The 24419-nt window shown below is 45.4% G+C and overlaps 1 protein-coding gene across 1 annotated transcript in view; it reads right to left on the bottom strand.

The window, feature by feature from the left end:
* BET1L (Bet1 golgi vesicular membrane trafficking protein like) overlaps nucleotides 1–24419 on the bottom strand; it is a 158975-nt gene that overhangs the window by 83739 nt on the left and 50817 nt on the right. The window contains exon 2 of the mRNA XM_085644964.1: nucleotides 23411–23502. Coding sequence (XP_085501090.1) covers nucleotides 23411–23502 — 92 coding nt within the window. The remainder of the gene's footprint in view (nucleotides 1–23410; nucleotides 23503–24419) is intronic.

Here is a 24419-nt window from a genome sequence, read left to right as displayed (position 1 = left end):
TCTTGTGAGGAGCACGCCATGGGGAGGAGTGCAAAGCTGGATTATCCGCTCCTCTTAAAAACGAGAGCCATTCCTGCCAGACCCTGAATGATACCTCAGATGCGCTCTTCCACTTACACAACACCACCTTGCAAGCTAGAGTAAGCAGGACATCTAACAACTGACGGTCATTGTCATTATGTAGGTCCTGATCCAACACTCCCAGTAGCACATAGACGAACTCTCTTTTAGACTTGAGCCTAAGAATATGATCTATGCAGTCAAACACTTTCCTCCAGAACGCTCCCAGCGCAGAGCAACCAAATAACATATGTGCTAGGTCTCCCACCTCTACATCACAATTCCAGCATATCGGACTGTCCCTCAAGTGAAGTTTATGAAGTTTTTCTGGCGTCCAGTATGTCCTATTAATGAGCATGTACTTGGTTTGGGCTAAAATCGGTGAGATCTTATTCGTTAGGGCAGCGGCATGTATCAGGCCCCAGTCAAATACTAAACCAGTAGAGTTTGGTTCAGATTCCCACTTAACTTCATTTTTCTTATGTGCCCTGCTCGGTTCAGGAAGGAGTAATTTGTAAATTTTGGAAACAAAATGACCGGATTTCAGAAAGCGCGGAACCTGGGTCTTAAGCCAAGGGTCTTCCGTGCTGAGGGAGCGAGGAGACAAAATAACTATGAGTTTCAAGAAATCATAGAAGTCCATTGGTGACAGATTGTGAATTGTCTGAAGCGAAGAAAACGGCAACGGGTGTCCCCCCTCAAATAAATCTCGCACTAGGTTAATTCCTTTCCTGGACCAACTCTTCCACTGTATGGGCTTCCCTTCCATCTTAAGTGATGGGTTATACCATAGGGATATCAAGGTAGACTTCCTCCATAGCAACCCTACTTTATGAGTTTGATCAAGCCTCAACAGTGCTCTTCTGGTGTTTAGTAAAATGTATCGGGAATGAGGCAGGTGGGAAAGGTCCATCGAGAGCAGTGCCATTAGAGGGGCATCACCAATTAGGGATTTTTCGATACCGATCCACAGCGGAGTATAGTCCGCACCCTCAGTCAACCACTGTGCCCCTTGTTTGCAGAGAAACGCCGTCTGATAGCTCCTGAAGCTAGGAAGACCCAGGCCTCCTTTACCCTTTGATAACTGAAGCTTCTTCATTGATATCCTAGGCTTCTTCCCCTGCCACAGGAACTCACCAAACAGCCTCCCCACCTTTGTCAAAAAGGCCTCCGAAAATGTCATTGGAAGCATACTCGCCAGATAGTTCACCAGTGGAGTCACCATCATCTTCAGAGTTTCCGCCCTGCCCCACCACGAAAGGAATTTCGGTGACCATCCCTCTAGCAATTTAGATATTTTTTTCAAGACCAGGCCCTCATTAACCCCCAGTGTTGTGATTAGATCCTTATCAAATTCCAGCCCTAAGTATTTAAAGCAGCCTGGTTGCCACATCAGGCCAGAGTTCCCCATAACTTCCCTGTTACCCAAGTTGTTCAACATTTTAACCTCTGTTTTATCTTTATTCAGCTTGTATCCTGACACCCTGGAGAAGTCGTCGATGGTAGTCATGAGGGCCGATATAGCCTCCTCCGCCTTTTTTGATACGATTAGGACATCGTCCGCATAAGCGGTCAGCTTTATAATACAATCACCAAATGGAATTCCAGCAATACTCTCATTAGCTCTTAAGTGGTAAAGAAATGGCTCAATGGCCAATAGGAACAGTGAGGGTGAGAGTGGACATCCCGGTCTGGTACCTTGGTGCAACTGAAACGCAGAGGAGAGTGAACCTCCAGCTCTAACTCTAGCAGTGGGACAGGAATATAGAGACATCACCATCTTCGTGAAGGATTGACCCAAGTTGAATTTAGTTAAGACCGCATTCAGATAGTTCCAGTCGACTCTATCGAAGGCCTTTTCGGCGTCAAGCGTAATTGCGACAGTGGGAGTAGATAACAGTTTTGCTTTTTCGAGCACATGAGCTAGTATTCTGGTATTATCACTTGACAATCTATGTTTTAAAAAGCCCGCCTGAGAGGCGTGTATCAGTTTGGGCAGGACCATTTGAAGTCGATTAGCTAAGATCGTGGCTAGGAGTTTACAGTCTAGGTTTATAAGCGAGATAGGTCTGTAATTCTTTGGAAGAGTTGGATCCTTCCCTTCCTTTGGAAGTACCGCAATGATGGCCTCAGACAGCGTACCCTTCACTTCACCTATAGTGCTAATTTCTTGAAATAGGTGCAATAGCGGTTGTGATATGAGTGAGGAGAAACTCTTATAAAATCTGGCTGTGAACCCATCCGGTCCGGGTGCCTTGCCGCACTTTAATGATTTAATGACTGACTCAACTTCTTGAAGCGTGATGGGGCCGTTAAGTTCATCGCGCTCCATAGTAGAAAGGGATGGAAGATTACACTCTTCCAAATAGCCAGCAATTTTTGACTCGACAACTTCTGTATTTTTGGCATAAAGCTGTTCATAGAAATTTTTAAATACCTCCGCTACCTTGACCGGATCCGAATGCGTTGCCCCTCCCTGATCCTTGATGGAATTTATCATATTTTTCTGTATTTTGAATTTGAGGTATGCAGCTAGGCTCTTCCCTGCCTTATTAGATTCACATAATTTGAATTGTTTCCTCCTATTTAGCCAGATCCCTGCTCTTTCACTCACTATTTTGTTATACTCGTATTTTTTATTGGCTAGTTTATTCAGAGTTTCTTCCTTCCTATCTAACAAGTGCTTCTTCTCTAACCCCGCAATTTCAACCTCCAACGTCTCCAGCGCTTTATTGTGGTTCTTGTTTATAGCCGATTTTATTTTAATTACGACTCCTCGTATCGTACTCTTCAATGCCTCCCATCGGGTCAGGTCTGTAGTATCTCCCCTATTATTATGCCCTAAATACTCTTTAATTGCGGTCTCTAACATTACTCTATATTGCTCCTTTTCGAGGACCTCCTCATTAAATCTCCATATTGATTGTCGGGTGGACGATTTGACGTTGGATATGGACAGGGAGATGCATGAGTGGTCGGATAAAACCCTGGGTTCTATGGATAAATCTTCTATTCTGGGTATTCCATTTTTAGTAATAAATAAATAATCAATCCTGGAGAATGAATCATGTGGAGGAGAATAAAAGGTATAGTCCCTCCCATCGGGGTTCTGCAACCTCCATGTATCTACAAACTGAAATCGGGTACACAGGTTAGTGAAGGCCTTATGAGATCTATTACACCGGAAGGAACATCTGGAGTCTCTATCTAATATGGGATCAAATGGTAAATTGAAGTCCCCTGCAAGGATGTGTATGGCTGAGTCGGGGATAGTTTCTAATTGCTTGGTCAGATCGGACCAGAATGTCAGATCACATGTATTAGGAGCATATACATTCGTAACGTAGAATTCAGTATCTTCTTTAAACAACTTAGTCGTCACCCACCGTCCTTTGGTATCAGTAGTGGAGGAAAGCAAATCAACATTAGCTTTTTTTTTGCAATCAATGTCAGGACCCCATTTTTCTTCCCTATCGCGCCTGAACCTGCGACCTCAACAAAATATTTATTCCTAAGATTATGAAACTGCTGAGCATCAAGTTTAGATTCCTGTAGCAGGACAATATCACCTCTTTGCCTACGTGCATAATCCAGCACTTTCTGGCGTTTAACGGGCTGATTAAGACCTTTGACGTTAAGAGATAGTATTTTCAGATGATTCAAACCTGTTACTCCTATAGGAGTATTAATCGTAGACAGTACCATAACCAATCAGTAGCTAACATGATGAAGCGTTAACAGCCTAACCTTGAGTGTACAAACGTAGACCCCCTTCATTCTCTCCATCGATCCCCCCACAAACACAGCATCAGTATTAGGCTTACAGGGGTAATTATCCTGAATCCGACTAAATGAGACTGACGTCGGTCGAAAAGTGACATCCGAGGCAATGCGGCAACGCATTCTATCAGGGCCATGGCGGGACAATCGGTAAAGGCACAGGCAATAAAATGACGTGGGACCAGGTGTGCATCGTACCATGACAGACGATACCCATACAAAAGGAAATAAATACAAAAAACAGACATTTAACCCCCCTCACCCCCCTCTTCCCTCCACCCTTCCCCCCCCCCACCAACCCACCCTCTCCCTCCTCCCCACCCCGAGATGAACTAGTAGACATGGTGACACGGGAAAAATGGCATCCCTCCCATGGACTTAATCCTTGTACATGTCAACAATTTAGGAGTTAATCAAACATGTAAAACATTGCATAACTTATGCATAACTTATGCTTCCTTCAAGCAGTAGCATTTGTTAAAGTAACAACCAGCGAACATAGACATAGTACACTTGGACCATCCCCAATGACGCATCCTACCTACCCCTTCCCGCAAATCCCTTTTTGAGGAGACATTAGGCTCACCTCCATAGCTACAAGTGGTTGAGGGTTCCTATCGTATATCAGCTAAAGACTGGTGATTAGCATTCAAATTGCACACATTCTATCTAATAGCACGGAAATAAATCTGGAGCGTCGTCCTTCTACTTGGGCATAACAGACCAATAACAGCACTGCAATACCTCAATATATCAACAATACGTCAGGACCCATCATTATATTACCATCAACTTAACAGTGGCACAATAGTCTGCCACGGTCCTTAAGAAACCTATTTAGAGGAGGAAGCAGAGGCCATCGACGAGGTTTCCATACGTTGTTCTACATCACCTTCCAGAATTCGCCCCAGTTTTACTGGGTCTGTGAAGACCTGTGGAGACCCTTTGATGATTACACGGAACTTTGCAGGACCCACAAAGCCGAATTGGTGGCCCAGCGATTTCAACTTTGGACGTAGGGCAAGAAAGGCTTTCCTCGTATCAACAGTTTCCTTGCTATAGTCTTGTGATATGTATACTTTATTAGATTTCCAAAGTACATGGTTGTTTTTGCGCACAAATGACAGTATTTGATCCACGTGTTGGTAACGTAAGGGCGTACAAACAATAGGCCGTGGGCCTTTTTGACCTGGTGTGATTCTGCCTGGAACTCTATGAGCTCTACCAAACTCCAGTGGGTGGCGAAAGTTAAGATTGGTTGCCTGTGAGAACCATGCCTCCAGGAATGGGACACAGGACTCGTACGCCTCTTCGGAACCCTCCGGAATTCCAAAGATCCTTAGGTTCCCTCTCCGATTTCTGTCCTCCAATTCCGACAGCTTCCTTGACATCTGTTCCGTGGAGATGTGCAGACGTTTAAGTGAGCTACATGTTGCGGCCTCAGAGTCCTCCAGCCGACTGATTCTTGACTCCGACTCTGTGAGTCTGGCATTCGTGTCTCTGATGTCCTTACGGATAGCCACAATTTCTTCTTTTGTGGCTTTCGCAATCTCCCTAACCTCTTCCAATCTATTTAGTATCATGTCCATCGTATCTGTCACATCCTTTTTGCCTTTGACAGGGGAGATCGGGTTAGGAGGTTCAGCCTTGAGTCTTTTTAGATTCTTTGTGTCTTTGTCCCCCATCTTGTGCGTTTTCGTAGAGACTGCTTGCTTGACTTGAATGCCAAACTCACGAACTTTAAGAGGGCCCAATCAGATCTAAGCCCAGTCAGCTCGCAGCAAAAAGCCTCCTACTCGGACCCACAGCCGTGCACCGACTAGATATTCACCACTGTAATCCCACCACCTGATAACAGCGCGACTGGGAAGTTAGGAAGTTGAGAGCGTAGAATGCCCCACATGTGGCTTGTACCACGTAGGAAGAGCGATGTCGACGGGCTCAGATGCAGACTCAGGCTCAGGCTCGTAACACACCACGAACACGAACACCAAACCCAACTTACAGCTCCACCTTGTTAGATTCAAACATCTTCTTCGCAGACAGCACAGATGCGCAGTGTGTTACCAGTTTTACCAGCTTCCATCGATTATAACACTTGCCTCCCACAATGCACATTTTACAGTCCAGTCTCCTACATGCGCAGCAGAAATGCACAAATGCAATATTGAATATCAGATGAACCGATGCTGTTTGTATTGACACTAGAGGGATCTGCTATTCACCGCTGTTGCCGCCGCCATTTTATAAATAAATAGGTAAGTCCATGCATCATTCCGGCTCATTACACGTGGAGCCACTCGCCATCTGCAGCATTTGTAGCATTTGCAGCATCTGTATCGCCCTGAACCCAAGAGACTTCACTCCCATTCGCACTATTGGCAGACTGATGCTGATCTCCCACCTCAGGACAGCAACTCCGGACTCCGCCGAACTCACATGAGCCTCAGAAACCGACATAAGCCCCTATCGCCGCCATTTTGATGCCTTTGTGTACCTGCGGCTCTCGGTAGCGCTCCATACGGTGAGGGTGTTTGGATTGACATGCCGGCTTGTCAGAAAACATACTACCCCTCCCGCAGTCCAAGGATGCTGCTCCCACGCCGACCTCCTCTCACAAACCCGTTTGCTCACATTCCGATAATCGCCCAGGGACCGCCGCCATTTTACCTCTCGGCGTTCCGCATGACCGGGATGGCAAACTCCGTCTTATTCAGCCCCAAACGTGACATACGAATCACTCACTCTTGTTGTGTGCCATCAGGGTCATCAGGGTCCCGTCCGTGGTCCCAGGAGGTCGTAGTAGCACCAACGCGAGCCGCCGGGTTCGGCAGGGTCCTGTGGCTGCAGGCGCCGTTCGCAGTTACCGCACGGGAACAGGCTCCAGTGCTCCCGATCAGAACTCGTCCTCAGGGTCACCTAGGTGTCTCAGAGCCAGTCCAGACGAAGGTACGACCCTCCGATCCACATATTTATACTTTTCACCGGGCATAGCAATGCTCGTGACTCCCAAAACGCTACGTGATCGCCGTCCACGGGAGGAGCACCGCGCTAAGCCGCCATCTTCTCCGGCGTCCAAACCACGCCCGCGATGTGAGAGATTTTTACCTGAAAAAAGTTGGCCAGTGTGTGCTGAATGCATGTGTACATTTACGGGTACAATGCATAGAGATATTAGTGCTGAACAGTAAAGGTGCTTGCAAGGGTGCATTAAATGAAGGACCCTGGGTTCCATTTTGGGAAGCCCAGGACTGGTGGGTGAAGACAAGAGGAGGAGAGGAATATCCTCAGACAGATTTGTGGATTGTTGCATCCCTGTGAGCTGGGAGGGACACACACTGGGCTGCCATAGTGAGGGCGATCGAATAAGCAGAGTCTGCATCCGGATCATTATTACCGCGGCAGCCCCATATGCCAGGAGGGGCTGAAGGTACCACTATGGCCTAGGATTCGGGTCGTCACCCAGACCAAAGGAGTACTGCTGTGACCAGTGGGTCAAGCCTGCACGCTGTGATACGCACGTGAGGATGCCCCAGAGTTTCACCAAGATGCCACCGAGGACATCGCAACCTCGTTGGAGCTCCGGTCGGGAGCCAGAGGTTCACACCAGCAAATGGTAAAAAATTCACCTTCTTGTGTCTGGCAAGCGGAAGCAGCTCAGATCACTGGAAACCGACCGGCAGCGACCTCATCCAGAAGAGCATACGCTACCAGGTGCTGCTGCGTCCATCGCAGACAACCCAACTTCGCCATACAGGATTCGGACTTGGCAGAACTAAAAGAGAGGGCACTTGCTGCACTGCCATATGGCCGAGTGCGTAAGACTGAAACCAGGCCTTCGGCCCCCCAGGCGGTTTGCTGCTAATGGCGCTGCAGCACCATAGACACTTTTGACTAATTCCTAAAAGAGTCAAAGGGAGAACTCTTGAGTACAGCCTAAACGTTTGCATTCCTTCAATCAATCAAAATACTTTACTTTGGCCTGTGAGGCCATGAAAGTAAAAAGCAAAAGAAATGCAGTACATACATATGAATTTAGAGAACACACTCATCCGTTGCTCGCTACAGCGCACCAGTATACATCTGGTTTGTAAAAATTCACAATGGATTTAATTGAGTCCCACGGGGTTTCCTCAACAGTCTAAAGGCTAACCTATTATCATATTACTATGTAAAGAGCTTGTGCAATATATGAGCAGCATGGTGCCGTTTGTCTTATACAAAGGATCGTTTTCCGAAAAAGTGCGTATACAATAGATGTGCAATGGCGCAGTTGTTACGATAGTCTATTACACTCGACCATCATCGTAAGCTGATTAGAGTGCATGTGCAAAAAGTGCAAAAGTTAAAAGTATTTAGATGCTCCTAAGAGTAAGTTCAATAAAATGCTTATGTGAAACCAGGCCTATCAATTCATAAAATCATCAAAATATTTCAAAAAATATAAAAACTTTAAAAAAAACGCATGACAGATAAAAATATTTTGGTAATTACCCAGGAAACTATCAATTTCGCTTTCAATGCCATACAAACTTAAACTAAAGCCTTTCCAGTGCATCTACCCCATTAAATTAATTGTTTCGCCATCTTCAGAGCCTATCAAGTCAACCTTTTATAAAGATATATGGTTATTATCTTCACTAAGTAATAATTTGAGGGTAGCATTATGGTGCATGGTTGAGGTATATGTTCCCCTTGAATATTTTAAACATGACTACTCATACTAAGTAGTGCACCATAGCCACTAAATACAAGCTGCGGCCTGGCGTCCGGGTTATAGAATTAAAGATTTTGCCCTCTCTTTTTGCTTGTAAAATAGCCAGTAGGAATCGGCTGAGCCCAAATACTAGGAGGTGGGAGTTGTCTGCTTTTAGTATTCGTAGCATTTCATTCAATTTCCAGACACTAAGGCACCTGCCTAACTGTTTTATCCACTTCCTTCTAGCAAATTTATATACTGGGCAGAAGAACAAAACGTGTGAGATATCCTCATCAACTCCCAACTGGCATAAGCTACAGTGTGACTCCCCCTCCTTCGATTGTGAAGTTGTCCATTTGGAGAGGATAGTGTTTATCTGCAAAATTCCTTGAATGCGTCCCCCAGTGAACGGGGAATAACCCTGAGCACGTTACACGAAGGTTGGGACTGGGATTTGCCGGGTAACTACTCATGCCCCGACCTGAAGAGAGGATTGTAATATTGCTTCTGAATGTTGTATCCCGCTGCATGCGTAGAATTAGAAATAAAATACTTATTTTCTTTAAAAACGGGAGTACTGGACTGGATATTGATTAACCGTGTGCGCCCTTTGCATTTTGAGTCATGAGTCGTGTTCACTGACCTGTACCTACATCCCCCTCCCCCCAAAGGTAGCCTCGACTGCTCGGCTACCACTGCAGAAAGGGTACTTGGCCCAGTTGCTCAGGACCTAGTAGGCCGGGCCGTCGGACAGCAGGAGTAAAATGCCTCAATCACTACAGTTGGGCCCAGTAACCCCTGTGGCCCTCTGAAAGGGGTTCTGTCCTTTAACCTTTTTAGGGGTGTGGGGCTATGCTAAAGCTATATGCGAACGTCACCCTCTTTTTATTCTAGCACAGAAGCAATAGTGAAAGGGCTCTCCAAGATATAAAATGGTACACAGTGCCCAGGGACTTGATATAGATGGAAAGAGTTCAAAATATTATTTAATACCACCCCATACATCCTTCCTTCAAAACTGAGGGCGAAATATAGTCAGAACCACAAAAGGTATCTTTTGGTCTACTACTCAGATCAGTTAGCGGATCCATTCTTTCTAAATTACACTCCTTTTATGGATAGAATTTGCTCACCTCTTTCAATATGCTAAGCACTTCCCTTTTCGGTGATCTGTAAAATTCTACAGATTAAAAATGACCATTCGTCCTTTTTTTTTATTTTTCTAATTTGTTGTTAAACTGGAAGAAATCCTTACGTCCTTTATATGTAACAATAAGGAGGCACAAGTGAATATAAAAGAAGTTCTTTAAATGCCAAAATCCAAAGGCAGCCTAGGACTGCTTAATTATGTGTTTTATGTGGCTTCTTATGTGTTCTTGATACAATGGTTCTCTAGGTTGGTTTCTGAATTCTTCTTTAATTCCTAATATCTTAAAAAATGATGGCACACACAGGTTGCCAGGGACCATAATGGAACTGATGGTGCCCAAAACAGTTTGGTTCAAGACACTGCAACTTTAGTGGGCAAACAAGCGACAGCTGTTGTTGCAATATAAAATTCTTACGATTCATGCTGAAACTCCCATTTGTAAATATAAACATCTACCCTCCTACTCAACAGACGGTCATTAATAGATGCAGGACATTAAGGATCTGCGCATAAGGGGACTTTTGTTTTATTTATTTTAACTGTACTAGAATTAAATCATGTATGTAGATGGACTCTATGGGTCCTTTTATAGCTGCCTGCTCATATAGGCAAATTGTTTCTATTCTTCACAAATTACCAGCAACTGAAATATTTCTGTCAGCCAATATAATAAGAGAAAGAAATATGAATAAAATGCTAAATATGCTCTATGCTTTTGGTATAAGGAATTATTAAAAAAAATATTAATTCATTGATCCAGGATCTTGTGCTAAATGGGGAAGGAGGACTCCTCCGATACTAAATAAAATGCTCCCCACAGTCAGCAACAAATGTCCTAGATGTGATAAAGGGGAATGGTTACAATATTCTTTTCACAAATATAGCTCCTATGGTGGCAAGAAGGGATGTTGTCCAGAAGTGGGACAATCTGGTCATCCAGACACTAGATAGGTGGGAAGCCAATATGGACTGGTACATGCAGACTGAAGGACATTTATATATCATCCAAGCATTCAGAAGCAATGAGACAGAAGGTGGACCGAGAGAAATGACAAACAATAAGAAGGGGTTGCCTGGGAAAATCATGACAGCAGGATTTGGAGTATTGTGTGGATGGAATCCTGAGAGAAACTCTCTAAGAAACTTGGCATATAAATTCTGTATATGCTGCCTGACGTGTGTCTGTCCAAAGGAAGGGGGGGGGTTGTTGCGTTTAATTTTTATCAGCTGATTTAAAATGCAAACTCAAATAAAACCAATTTATATAAAAAAAGAAGGGGATTGGGAAAATGTATTCTCGTCTTGTGAAGTGGTGTCCAGCCTTTGGGAAGATATCTTTTTGGCCATCACTGACAGAGTTGGGCACATTTTCAAACCAACATTAACAGCTTTGCTCGGCCTAGCAGCACCCTCTGTTTTAGATAATGAAGGTTTATATTTCATTTTTATATCTATGCTCATAGCCCATTCTAGAATAACTAAAGATTTGTAATCTTCTATAAGCCACACCGATGCAGAGAGACTGAATAAGAAAATTAGTAAAGAGGGATTTTGGAATCACGCCCATTTAAATAAAATACTAATTTATAGAAAAATATGGGGCAAGTGGGCTTATGTGAGTAGCTCCTAGTTTGATTAAGGTCTACTGTATTGGAGACACTTTTGTATGCACTGCCACTTTAGAAAAACTTTTGTTTTTTAGAGATTAACTTATACTATATGGAGTAGGGATTCTAATGTTCTATTGAGTTCTTCTTCTTATGGAGCTTGTAAAGTGCGTAGCTACTTCAAATGAAGTGTCCCAGCGCTAATGTCCAGATTCCCTCGAGCCAAGAAGGCAGCAGTTACCTCAGGGCCAGTCACATCTAAATAGTGAAGTTTTATGTATTTTTTCAGGAACACAGATTCAGACAGGGCTTGACGTACTGAAAGGGGGGAGAGAGTTTCAAGGTCTGGGCGCTAAATAACTGAAAGAGCTGCCATCAACGCACGTTCTCTTCACTTTGGGAATGCTAGCTAGCATAGCACCTGCAGATCTTGGGTTCCTAGATGGTACATAGGATATGATAAAGGATTGGAGATATGGTGGGCCTGTATTGATAAATGCCTTTTAGCAGTAGCCTAGGGCTCTAAAAGAAGGCATCTGCTTCAGCGGTAGACACTACAGCTTGGTAAGTGTGGCCCAAATATAGGCACGCTTTGGGAGATTCAACAAAAGGTGTGCTGCAGCGTTCTGTACTCGCTGGAGTCTTTTCACACAGGACAGCGACACCCAGAGGAACAGAAAATTACAATAGTCCTGCATGGACATAATCAGGGCTTGGACTACTGTTTTTTTGCCGACTCTAGCAGGAAGTGAAAGATATTTTTTAGAGTATTTAGCAGCAGGAAACATTTTCCTGCCAGGGCAGTGATTTGCTATCAAAAGAAAGCTGCTCATCAAGCCAGATGCCCACATTCTTGACTTTAGGCTTAGGAAAGGGTAGTGGACTCAGGTTATTGGGGAACCATGCAGTAGACCAGATGTTAAGCTGCATTGGATCCATACAGCGGTTTTCCCAGAGTAACTCGAGACAGTTCAAGTCCATCCACATGGCGATCTCTGCAAGGCATAGACATGGAGAGGAAGTTATATGGGAGGAATTCAGCAAGAGAGAAGGATGATAAGCAGTCATCTGCATACAAGATGATGGTAAACCCATTGCATTCGATGACCTCAGCCGGGGGGCACACATACATATTAAAGAGGGTTGGGCTTAAGGAAGTGTCCGGCAGCACTCTTAGCTGCAGAGGGAGCACCTTTGACTGAAAAGGTTTTTGGGACACCGGGAAGTTGCGCCCCTGCAGGAAGTAGTACAAAAGGGGGTGGCAACCCACCTCAGGCCTTTAGGGCAGACGCCGCAGTTCCAAAGTAATTCAATCAAGATGTTATGAGTTACTGTGTCGAAAGCAGCATGGAGATCCAGCATTACTAGTGCTGCCGAATCGAGAGTGGCCAAAATTTGACAGATTGTTTATGTAGCTAGCCACAAGGCTGACTCAGTACTGTAGGAGGGACAAAAACCTGACTGAGTCCTATGAAGCACTTTATTGGCCTCAATGAAGTTAGAAAGCTGCTTAATGACATGCTTCTCGGTGATCTTAGAGAAAAGTGGAAGCAGCAAAATGGGGCCGTAGTTTTCAGGCTTGGTGGGCTTTTTAAGGAGTAGGACCACCATGGCGTGCTTCCATTGCTTGGGAACCCGGCCTGTCGCCAGGGAGCTATTTAGTAGCTCACTTAGTATGGGGTGCACAACCTCCAGGCCCCAGTCCGAAATGGAGGGGGATGCTAGATCAAGTGGGCAGCCAGACTTCACCAAGACGTGGTGTAGGGTCAGCACCTCCAGTTCAAAGGACTTGAAGTTCAACAGCCTAGAGCTATCATCTGAGGGATCAAACTAGGTGCTTAGACAAGAAGCGTATCTGGTCTTAGCAGGAAAAAAGGCATCAATATTTGCCACTTTTTCAGAGAAAAATCGTGTTAAGGCATGACAGCCATCCTCTGATGGTGAAGTGGAGGCTGAGGTTAGAGACAGCAAGGAGAGGGACTTCACAACGGCAAAGATTTTGTGAGAAGAGTTCGGAGCAGATTCAATATTATTAGTGTAAAAGTCGCAACGAGATTGCTTATATGGCAGTGGTAGAATTAAAGAGCTGACTTATAGTCCACTTTGCAAGCTGGATCATAGGCTTTGCACCAAAGGTGCTTACAGTTCTTTCTTAATGCTAGAAGTTAATCGTTAAACCAGTCAGCCAATGGTTTTTGTCGGCGAAAACTCTGATTAACTAAGGCGGCTATTTGATCCAATGCTCCACTGATCCAGTTGTGAGTTGGCCTCATCGACACATCTATCTAGAGTGGGTCGGCAGGTGTCTAGCACTTGGCTGAATTTAGATAGGGTAACTTTGGCCCACTGACGTGCCCGTACAACATGAAAGGGAGCGTAACTTATGGGCAGCTTATCATAAGGGACAGAAAGAGAGATTGCAAGATGGTCAGACCAGGTGAGCGGAAGGGGAGGGCCAGTCACTAAAAGGGCATGGTTTGAAAAAATGAGATCAAGGCGTTGCCCAAGTCCATGTGTGGTGGTGGAAACTATTGAAAGAGCTGTAAGCCCTCCAAGTCTGCAATCAAAGCAGTAGCCAAAGAGAAGTTGGAATAATCAAAGTGTGAGTTAAGATCCCCTACCACTATAAAATTAGAGTAGACAAAAACTAGTGGAGACAGATGGTCGGCCAGAGAGGTAACTAAGTCAGAGATGGGACTGGGGTGGGGGGGGGGGGCAGTACATCAAAGACCCTGTATGTGTGTGTATGTATTTTCATTTGTAGAGCGCACTGTAACCCTACGGGCATCCTGGCGCTTAAGACAGAGCAAGGAAGCTAAACACAACTATAGGTGGACAAGACCCGCAAATTATGCTCTGGGAAAAAGCCAGGTCTTAACCCCTTCTGTGCCCGCCCCTTTCCCCGCCCTGTGCCGGCCGTTGAATTAGCGGGCAGGGTCTATGACGAGCTGGACTCGTCATGGGCACAGCGCCACCGCGGCCCATGACGAGTCCAGCTCGTCATGGGCACTGAAGGGGTTAATTAGCTTACGGAACTGCAACAGATCCTGAATCTGTCTCAGCTCTAATGGGAGACTATTCCACAGACTGGCAGCTGCAACGCTAAACGCTCGCCCCCCCATAGTAGATCTTTGTCTTTGGAATCCTGGCTAATCTGGCTACCGCAGAGCGCAAGCTGCGCGTGGGAACATACTAGCTGAACCTACGTTGCAACGGTCTAGGTCCGAGCCCATGAAGAGCTTTAAAAACTGTGAACAAAGATTTAAACAAGATTCTTTGTCGCACCGTGAGCCAGTGTAGCTCCGCTAATGCCTTAGTAGTTGATGCATTGCGAGATCTCATTAAAGCGAGCTTTGCTGCTACTGCCTGGATACGCTGGAGTCGCAGAACCAAGTAGCCAGGAGACTCAAGCAGCAAGGCATTACAGTAGTCCAGGCGAGTAAGAATAGTACATCTGACCACTGTACCTCTAACTTTAAAGGGTAGAAGTGGTAGCACCTTGCGTAAGCCTCTGATGATCATATGGCAGTTCGAGGCTACTTTATTCACATGTGACTCCAGACTAAGCTTCTCATTGAAGCTAACCCCCAGGTTACGCACTGTCTTCACAGGGACCAGAGGTGTATCCAAGGGGAGAGGCCAAAAATTAGATGGCAAAATCTTCGGCACTTTACCCACTGCACAGTGCAGAATCTCGGTTTTGGCATTATTAAATTGCAGAGCATTGTTTTTCAACCAAGACACCATTTCGGTCATACATTTGTGAAACATTATTTGAGAGTCCGCATGATCCCCCTCCAGGAATACAATCAGTTGCGTGTCTTCAGCATAATTGACCGCCCTGATGTTATTAGTTTTAATAATCTCCACCAGTGGTCGCATATATACATTAAACAAGACAGGGCTGATTGAAGGTCCCTGAGGAACACCATGTTCGTTAGGCAGAAAAACTGGATTGATACGGAGGCAGAAATACTGCCTGCCGTCTACCTGACAGATAAGAGCGAAGCCACTTCAAAGCCAAATTTGTGACTCCCACCTCCTCTAGCCTTTGCAATAGAATATCATGGTTAACCTGTGTAGGAGCGTAGGGTCTGCTTTCTATGTTCACCCCCACTTTTTGCTTTTGCTGCACTGGTTTTCGACTTAGATGTGGCTGTGGGCCTGCTAATCAGACCCACAGCCCAGCTGTTCTCTCTCTAAATTCACTATGCACTTTAGGTGCATAACCCAATTGGTAAGGATCACCCTTTTGGACCCTGTACAGTGTACCTTAGGTACCCAGGGCATAGGTGTACCCTAGGCCTACCAGGGGCTGCAGCATGTATTATGCCACCCCTGGCTGGCCTTCCATTATGACACAACTGGCTGATCACTCAGCTGGGGCAAGGTCGTGTACTCACCCCTTGCTTAGGTGTAGTATTCCTATACCTACCTTATATATAGACACATGGGTAACCTATCAGTCACTCCTATGGCAGGCCTTAACAATCCTGAAGGCAGAGTGCTTGGTAACATGTGAGATGGTGCTCTAGCATGAGCTGAGCCAGTCTGCAGCTTTCGGAACCCTGTCCTTATAGCTGTTCTATGATATCGCCTACAATATACTCTTAAAGTGCCTTATAATCCTCGCGGTTATGGTAACTATGGTTTGGCTTTATCAAAACATGTTGTGTAAGCTGTCTAACACTTTGGAATACTACCCCCACACCATTTCTGGCGGGGAGGATAGTATTCCTCCCTTCTAGAGGGAGAAGACATGTTGAAGACCTACTACCCGGTTAAAGTTAACCAGAGCACCAGCGTCACAAAATGGACGCTGCTGCCACAGACACGAGTCTGACCTCCTGCTGCTGGGAGACCTTCCAGCGAGGGAGGCTTGGACAATAGGTTTCCTGCCTTGGGAGGTGCTAGCACCACCCTAGACAGGCCTTAGTGTATTGGGGCAGGGAGGGATGAATGAAACGAGACACTGCCTGGGGCACACAAGGTGTCCCATGCATAGTCCAGTTCAAACCGGTGCTGGGGCACTCCAGCCCCAGTCCTGGCGCGAAACTGGACAAAGGGAAGGGGGTGTAACCACCCCCCTCCCTGGTCCCACCCATAGGAGGGACCTAGCAGGTAACCCAGTCCCCCAGATTAGTATAAGAGTGGGAGCTGAGTCCCTAGGACTTTAGATTATCCTGAACCTGCATCTTGAACAGAAACTCTGGACCTTCGACATTCTACTACGGAAGAAGACTGAAGAATCTCCCTTGTGGCCAAGGAGTGATCACCCTGGGCAACCAGGCACCATCCAGCGACCGCTGCTTGCTTTGCGACTGATCCTACGAGGGACGACTGCAGAGACTGACCAGCGCCGTGACTTCCAGACACCTCTGAACCAGATCCACATCTACAGCAAAGCTGAGACCCGTGGAGGCAACGAGGGACGTGGGACCGGCGACTTGGGAAAAGTGGCTAGTAACGGACTAGCGCGACTTCTGAGGCTTCCTCGAGGCTGTGCTTGGGGAATTGAGAAGTCCCAATCCCGAGCACCATCTGCAAAGAAGATCAGCTCCCCACACTTCACGTGTTCTGCGTGGGGCCCTTCTGCACCTGAGTTGCTCGACGTGTTGTCCGGTTGCTGGCCCGTTGGCTAGCGACCTCTGTGACGACGAACCTTCAATTTTGCCTTGCTGGTCCGGCTCCTCCAGACTGGCTCCCGCTCCCCTGTGAAAGGGAAGCACCCCAGACCTTCCTGGTCTGCGACAGAAGCAAGTCCTCCATCCTGCGTGGGTTGCGCTTGCCAAGGCTTGTTGAATCCTAACTCGACATCGACGCCGCCGACAGCAAGAGCCTTCGTGGGACAGCTCGCCTCCTGGTTCTGGTCGTCCTCGACGCCTCCTGGTACCCGTGGCTGCTGCGACAAGCTTCACCTGCATCTTCACGACATCGCCTGGTTCCTTCCTGGTTCCTTCCCGGCTCCTGGCTGGTGACCTAGACTCTGTCCCTTCTGCTTGCAGGTATCCTCCTTCTTGATTACATCCTTGGAATCCACCGGACACTCTTCACTGACTGCCTGTCAGCAACTTTCTTCAGGCATCCATAGGAGTCGACGACGAAACCCGACGCAAGTTCACACCTATGCACCCGCAGCCCGTGGGCTAGGTAACTTGAGTACTCCGGTGCTCACAAGGGTATTGACTATCCAAGTGTCTAGTTTCCAAGTCTCTAACTCCTAGTTCCTTCCGAAGTGTCCTAAAACTCTTAATTTCTAAATACTACTATTTCTATCGACTTTAACGCATTACGCGTGAGTGTTTCCACTCTGCACCTGAATCCCGTGGGCCTCCCACTGCCTAGCAACTGATAGGATAGTGTAGCCCCAGCGATTCCCTAGGCCTATCCTGTGTTCGTGACAGTGGTTCTTATACCACTTACTTAGTATATGGTTTGCGTGGCCCCTAGGGCCTAACTGTATTACTTACCTGTGTGACTTATGTATGCTTAAATAAGACTGTGTTGTACTTACCTCGAATCTCATAAAGAGTGCTGAGGGCGTTTTGACTAGAATAAATATATTCTATTTTTATAATATATCTGTTGTGGTGTCCTTTCATTTGGTATTCAAGGGATTATATATGGTATCACAGCTGGCTTCACATGCCATTCAGAGTTTAGCCTAAGACTGCTCTTGTCCATGCTACCACTAGGATAGCTGGTCTATAAGGTTGACTTTACAACCAATCACCATAAGGGTTGTTTGGACTGATACAAGGTGTACACTAGAACTAGTGACATCATATATCAGGCAAACTTCTCACAACCGTATCGAATGCGGCAGACAGATCTAACAGTATCAACGTTGCAGATTGACCCTTGTCCGCACGCATCCGAAGATCGTCGAACACGGTAACCAGTGCGGTCTCCGTCCCGTGCCCTGGTCGGAAGCCAAATTGATTTTCCTCCAACTTATTATTGCCCTCCAGGAACCCAGAGAGCGCCTGGCTAACCAGGCGCTCCACTATCTTTACCGGAAAAGGCAACAGGGAGATAGGTCTGTAGTTCCCATAGCAGGAGGGATCCAAAGAAGGTTTCTTCAAAAGGGGTGAGACCATCGCATCCTTCCAACAGGACGGAACCACTCCACTACTGAGTGATTGAATACATATCCGGTAGAGTTGCGGAAAAGTCTCAAAACCCAGTTCCTTCCAAAATTTCTGAGGGATAGGATCCAGCGGCGATCCAGAGCACACGTCCGTGGCCAGCCTGACGAACTCCTCCTCTGTGGGGGAGGTCCAGTGATCAAGAAAAGGCCCTGACATTGGCAGTTTTATTCCAATGTCCATGCAACAGGATGGATTAGCTAGCATTGGCTCTACCCCAACCCTAGTACCGGACAAGGAATCTGGTTGCAAACCCTCAATAATTCCTTTGATTTTATCATGAAAGAAGACTGCCAGCCCGTCACATAGCTCCTGCGAGGGAGTTACCTTGTTGCCAATACATTCCGGGTTGGTAATATCTCTCAGAATATTAAAAACACATTTCACACTGTTAGGTTCTTTTAATAGAAGGTCCGCAAAGTACGTCGCCTTAGTAGCCACTATAGCTTTTTTGTACCTGGCTAAAAGATCCTTCCAAATAATTTTATCATTATCCAATTACTGTCTACGCCACGGTCTCGCTGCAGGTTTGCACTGGGTCTTAAAACTCCTTAATTCCTCCGTGAACCATGGGGCAGAGGGATTCCCCCGTTTCCTGATCCGCTTCAGGGGAGCAAGCAGATTAATGGTGTCCAACAAATGCCTGCAAAGAGCTCCATAGTTCTCATCAACCGACTTCCCCAAATCGAAGAGGGAGTCGAGGCCAAAAAGTGGCGCTGATTGGGCTTTCCTCAATAAGGCCTTCCAATCCCTACCCAGGACACACCTTTCCTCCCGGGAGGAGGGCCTACTTCTTAGGACAGGCAACACTCGGAATTTGACCATATGATGATCAGACCAATCCACTGGTAAAATTCCGTCCATAGCCACCACATTATCCCCAGAGAATATCAAGTCTAACACATGGCCTGCAGTATGGGTAGCCTCCAAAACCAATTGCGGCAAATTTAAGTTGGCACACGATTGAATAATGTTGTTGTAAGCTGTCGCCATCTTTTCATTGGGCCAAAGGTTAAAATCTCCCAATATTAGCAGTCTGTGATGAGTAAGCGCCATATTACTGATCACATCAAGTAACTGCTAACCCGGAGACCCTAAAATTGCTACAGAGGGCTGAAAAAAGAAATGTTTCACACCCATCAATAGATAGCTCTGAGAAGGTGCAGTGTAAAGTCTGCTTGAAAATGATGGCAATCTCTCCCCCTCTACGTTTCCCTGTCAAGTTTTACAATGGCAAAATCTTGGGGAATGGCTTGTATTAAGTCAGGGGAAGAGTCCTCAATGAGCTAGGGTTCAGTCAAAAAGACTGCATCCAGCAGACACTATTCGAGAAAGTCCTAAACCTCGAGTTTATGCTTAACTAGCAAATTACAATTGATAGAGAAGAACTTGGCAGAACACCGAGGCAGGGAGGTTGTACTTACTATAGTGTTTGTGACCTGAAAGATAGAGAGTGAGAATCCGCATTTGTTACATCAGATCTCAGCATTGCGACGTCTAGTGTGACGTAGTGGGCATTGGGCAGAAGTCGCTAGGCTCAGTAGCTTTAGAGTACTGCAAAGGGCCTGAACAAAGTAACTAGGGGTCTTGGTCCCTGGAGCTGTTCGGGCACAGACGGGCTTGCCTTAAGCGCGCCCGCTGCACTGACGGGCACCGTGAACGGTAAAAAAGCCCTACTCCTAAAAGGGGGTGCGGCCATGGACGTGATGAACATCGAAACCAGTAGGGCAAAATAAAACAATCTGGAACCAAGCACTTTCCCTCCCTTCTGGAAGGCTTCCCCGCCAGGTGAGAGAACTGGCAAATAAAATGTGAAACAAACAAAATGGTGAAAAACAAAAACACATTAAAAGCAATGAGGGCAGCCTCTACCAAGATGGCTCCCTAAGAGTATGGAGCCAGGAACCTCCACACAGTAGAACTGCTATGTGGAAAGCAACAATGTATCAACAGTGATCAGCTGACAGCCTAGCGCTCCTCGTGGGAGCCGAGACCAGCACAGATGCACACAGTGCACAGTAAAATAGTCCACCTCCTAAAAGCAGGTGTGGCTATGGGCGTGACAAACACCGGAACTGGGAGGGGAAAATAAAACTAGGAGTCCAGCAGCTCTCAACCCACCTGGAAGGCTTCTGCACCAGGCAAAAGTACTGGCAAATCAAATATGAAACTAAAAATGGTGAGAAACGTACATAATAAACACATTAAAAGCAATGAGGGTAGTCTCTTCCAAGATGGCTCCCAAAGAGTCTAGAGCCAGACACCTCCACGCTGTATAACTGCTGCAAGGAAAGCAGCAATGTCTATCAACTTGCGGAAGACAGTTCAAAGTTATGTAATGTAATTTGGTACTGCCAAGACGAGCTTGTTATCAAGGGATATGAATGGACATTGTATTCCTTCTTGTACTAATATTACATTAATTGTTCTGTATACAAATGCATGATTGAATTTTGAAATATTGAATATGCCAGGGCACTTCAGAAGAATTTTTCTAGAGACCATGTGCAATATTTCAACGAGTACGATAGTATGCAGTGGGGAATCTATATTAATATTTTTAAGAGATCAATTTAGTATTTATACATTGTACTTTTTATCAATTTTTAAGACGCTGTACTGCAAGTACTAGGTGCCACAACCAGCCTCCTCATATCTAATTCTCTGGATGGGTGCCCGAAATTGGAGATACCTGCATTCAATTCTTCGATCTTAACCTGCTTTTGGCACAGTGCTCCATTATACTTCATTGGAAACAATCTACTGCCTCTACCTTACCATCCTGGGCTCGATCGTTGGCCTCTAGGGGTTGAGCGGAGAGCACACTGCTTCACAGAGAGGAACAAGCAGGCCTGACAAAATATTTTATTGCCCAGGCCTGGGATATGATTTTGGAGAAGTTCAAAGACAACACCAAAGATGATATCCAGCCACCGTGATGTACCCTTGGCACACGCAGATAATTTTGCACACATACGTATGGTACTTGTCTAGACATTTATTGGAGAGTTTGGGACACAGCATCAGTGAGATCTTGAATGGGCTCCCATACAGTAATATTGGGCTACCGTACCCTGCAATGGTGTGCCACTGGATTGGGGGCAAATAGCAGATTACTCTGATATATTAGACTGAAGGGAGGGTGGGTATGTTCCCCATGTGTAAGCATTTATTTTCTTGCTATTTTCTTCTTTTTGTTACAAACAACTGCACATGGAGAGGATTATAGTGCTGCGCTTAACGATTACACAGATACTTTACATTACGTGTGTGTGAGAGAGAGAGAAGCCATGCAGATATCAAGGGTTTGTGGTGGAAGTAGAATATTGAGTCCATGGGCAGGTGTGTTTGTTTCAAGGTGAGTAAGCCTTGACGGTGTGAGGACTGTTTGACAGAATGTTTTCAGTGGGAATATGGATTTGTTGTGCGAGCGCATAGGTATTGAATATTTGGGGATTAATTATTGGGAGTGAATAGTGCATTTTCTCAAGAATAGGCAAACCTCTATTGTGCAAATGGGAGATATACATTAAATTAAGTGCATCTTCTATTAGCTGTAAGGAACTGTTCTGTTTTGCAAAGGTAGGTGTGCGGTATATTGGTTTGAGGCATTTGCTGTGTGAATGGAGTGAGAGAGAGATTTAATGTGCAAGTATTGCACCAGGAGCAGGTTAGGTGAACTCATTAGGCGAGGGGCTGATCTTGCTTAAGGGAGAGTTTTGTAGATGAGCAACTTTATTACACTTACACCTACATTTATACAGAGATAACTTACTTATTGTAGTGAACCTTCCTATATGTGGACGGTGAATACTACAACTTGCTTCCAGCACCTGGTGTGACAGATGAAAAATTAAAACTGGTAACATACAGCCCATGCCTCCTCCCTGAACACTATTACTCATTGTCAAAATGTAAGCAAAGATACACATAGTAAATATATGGTAACATTGTATTCAGTTGAACACTGTTCCATTGTTTCCTCTGTGAGCTGGGATTGTAGTTAGGTGACTACTTCCAGTAGCGTAAAGAAGATTGAGGGCACCCCCCTGCAAGTTAGACAGAGGGGCCCAGTTCCAGATTTAATCCAGAGCTCTCAGGCCGGAGTACAGTCCTGAGGGGGGCCCCTGCAGCTCAGCACAGCCCCCCCCCCACCACCCACAGCGGGGGCCTGTGTTGCGTCCCCGACTACTTCAATAAACTGATAATCATGTAAAAGCTTTTAGATTAAGAAGCTGGAAATTTAAGCTCCTTGACTGGTATTTCTTAACTCAAGTCCATGGAATGATCCAGCTGTAGGTATAGACATCTTAGGGGAATCGGATATGCCTAGACAATCAGCACTGTCACAATCTGTTACTGGCAGCTCAAAAACATGCAATACTAACTTTCTTGTGATGCTTCATGGCTACCAAAGATCTGCTGAAGCTGGAAAATGTTTTCACCTTCACCAAGATTTAGGCAAGTCAATACTCAGTTTTTACTCTTAGTAAACATTTACACTTGCTATATAATGAATGGCATCTTAAAAATATGTACAAAAGCATACATTGAGAAGGTCTTTTATGAGGCAAACATGTTCCTATAGAAGAGGTGAAATAGTTTAGGTGCTTTGATTAGCCTATTCAAATACCTTCATTCTGACTGTCCAATAGCAGGAATTAAAAGGACTAGGCAGAAACATTAAGGAGAAGTGAAACGTTTCTCTACACTTTTGCTTCTGTGATATTCAGGTCAATAGATATGAGGACAAGACAGGAACACTTAAGAAATGGGAAATGTATTTTAACTTCCCCATTCCAAGCATTCCCAATTCTCCCCCACCAGGGAGTTCAAAAGTTGTTGAAAAAAAAAACAAGTCAGCCCCATCACTCTGAGTTATTTACATCTATTTTCTACAATTCCCAGTCCACAACGGTCAGTTCAAAGCGGAGGCCGAACTAGTCAGGCACCACAAGCAACATACCGATTTGAGTCTGGTGACCTTGGAAGCTAAGCCGTCTGCCATGCGCCTGTTCTCCTCATCCAGCATCTGCTCCACTGAGCCAGGACTCGCACCTGATAAGATGAAAAGCATTCAATGTCAAACATGCAAAGTAAAAGCTAAAAAGTATAAAATGGCACTAGAAGATGGAGTTTGGGTATGGACAGAAAAAAAAGACTGTATGAGGGAGAATATGCTTCTCATGATTGTTTCTTAAGCAGCAGGCGGTCAATCTCAATCATTAAATAAAACAATAACACCCCTTTGCTAAAGGCAATGCCCAAACGTGTTGGGAAGTGTGTTACTTGAATCTGTAGATGAAGTCACTTGAAACAAGACCATTGAAACTCTAACCTTTCTAGTAAACGTTTGGGAAAGACTACTTCAACCGCTGTGCTCCTTACTCATTCAATCAATCTTAGCCCCTTCTTTTGAACATTTTCATGCCCGCACCTTTGTACTTTGGTGCAACCTAAGGCTCTATACCACTAACCAACATAACATACAATTGCTATTACAAATAATAAAGTGTAAGGCATGAAACCTGTACGTTTTTGACATAGGATCTGGAAAAAAAGGTCTTCTTATGTCACTGTTGCACTTGCTAGCCTAAACTGATGGGGCTTTCCAGTGGGATAAGCACTTGAAGCAGTCACATGTGTGATCTGCAGCGGACTGCTGGAGTATGATAAGGGCACAAACTGAATAACCTGTTTAATAGGACCAGACTATTTGTAATGCTGCCAAACTGTAGAAGCAACCAGTACATTAAAATAAGTTTGTTTTCTTCTAATCCCAATTAGACATAAATTCTACCATATTTGGATCAGCAAGCAACCAGCCTGCCAAATCGATTCAGAGGCTGCACAAATGATTTCTACGGTTTGCTCTGAAGAGGTATTAACTCTGGTTTGCCTCTTATAACCTGGCCTGACATCCAATCCTGGCACCTTCGGTAGAGATACTGCTTGACTGTGGTATCTTAGTACAT

The sequence above is a fragment of the Triturus cristatus genome, chromosome 3_1 (genome assembly GCF_964204655.1).
Source record: "Triturus cristatus chromosome 3_1, aTriCri1.1, whole genome shotgun sequence".
NCBI classification, from domain to species: Eukaryota; Metazoa; Chordata; class Amphibia; order Caudata; family Salamandridae; genus Triturus; species Triturus cristatus.
The sequence above is the reverse complement of the archived record's forward strand: the minus strand, read 5'-3'. Positions and strand labels throughout refer to the sequence as shown.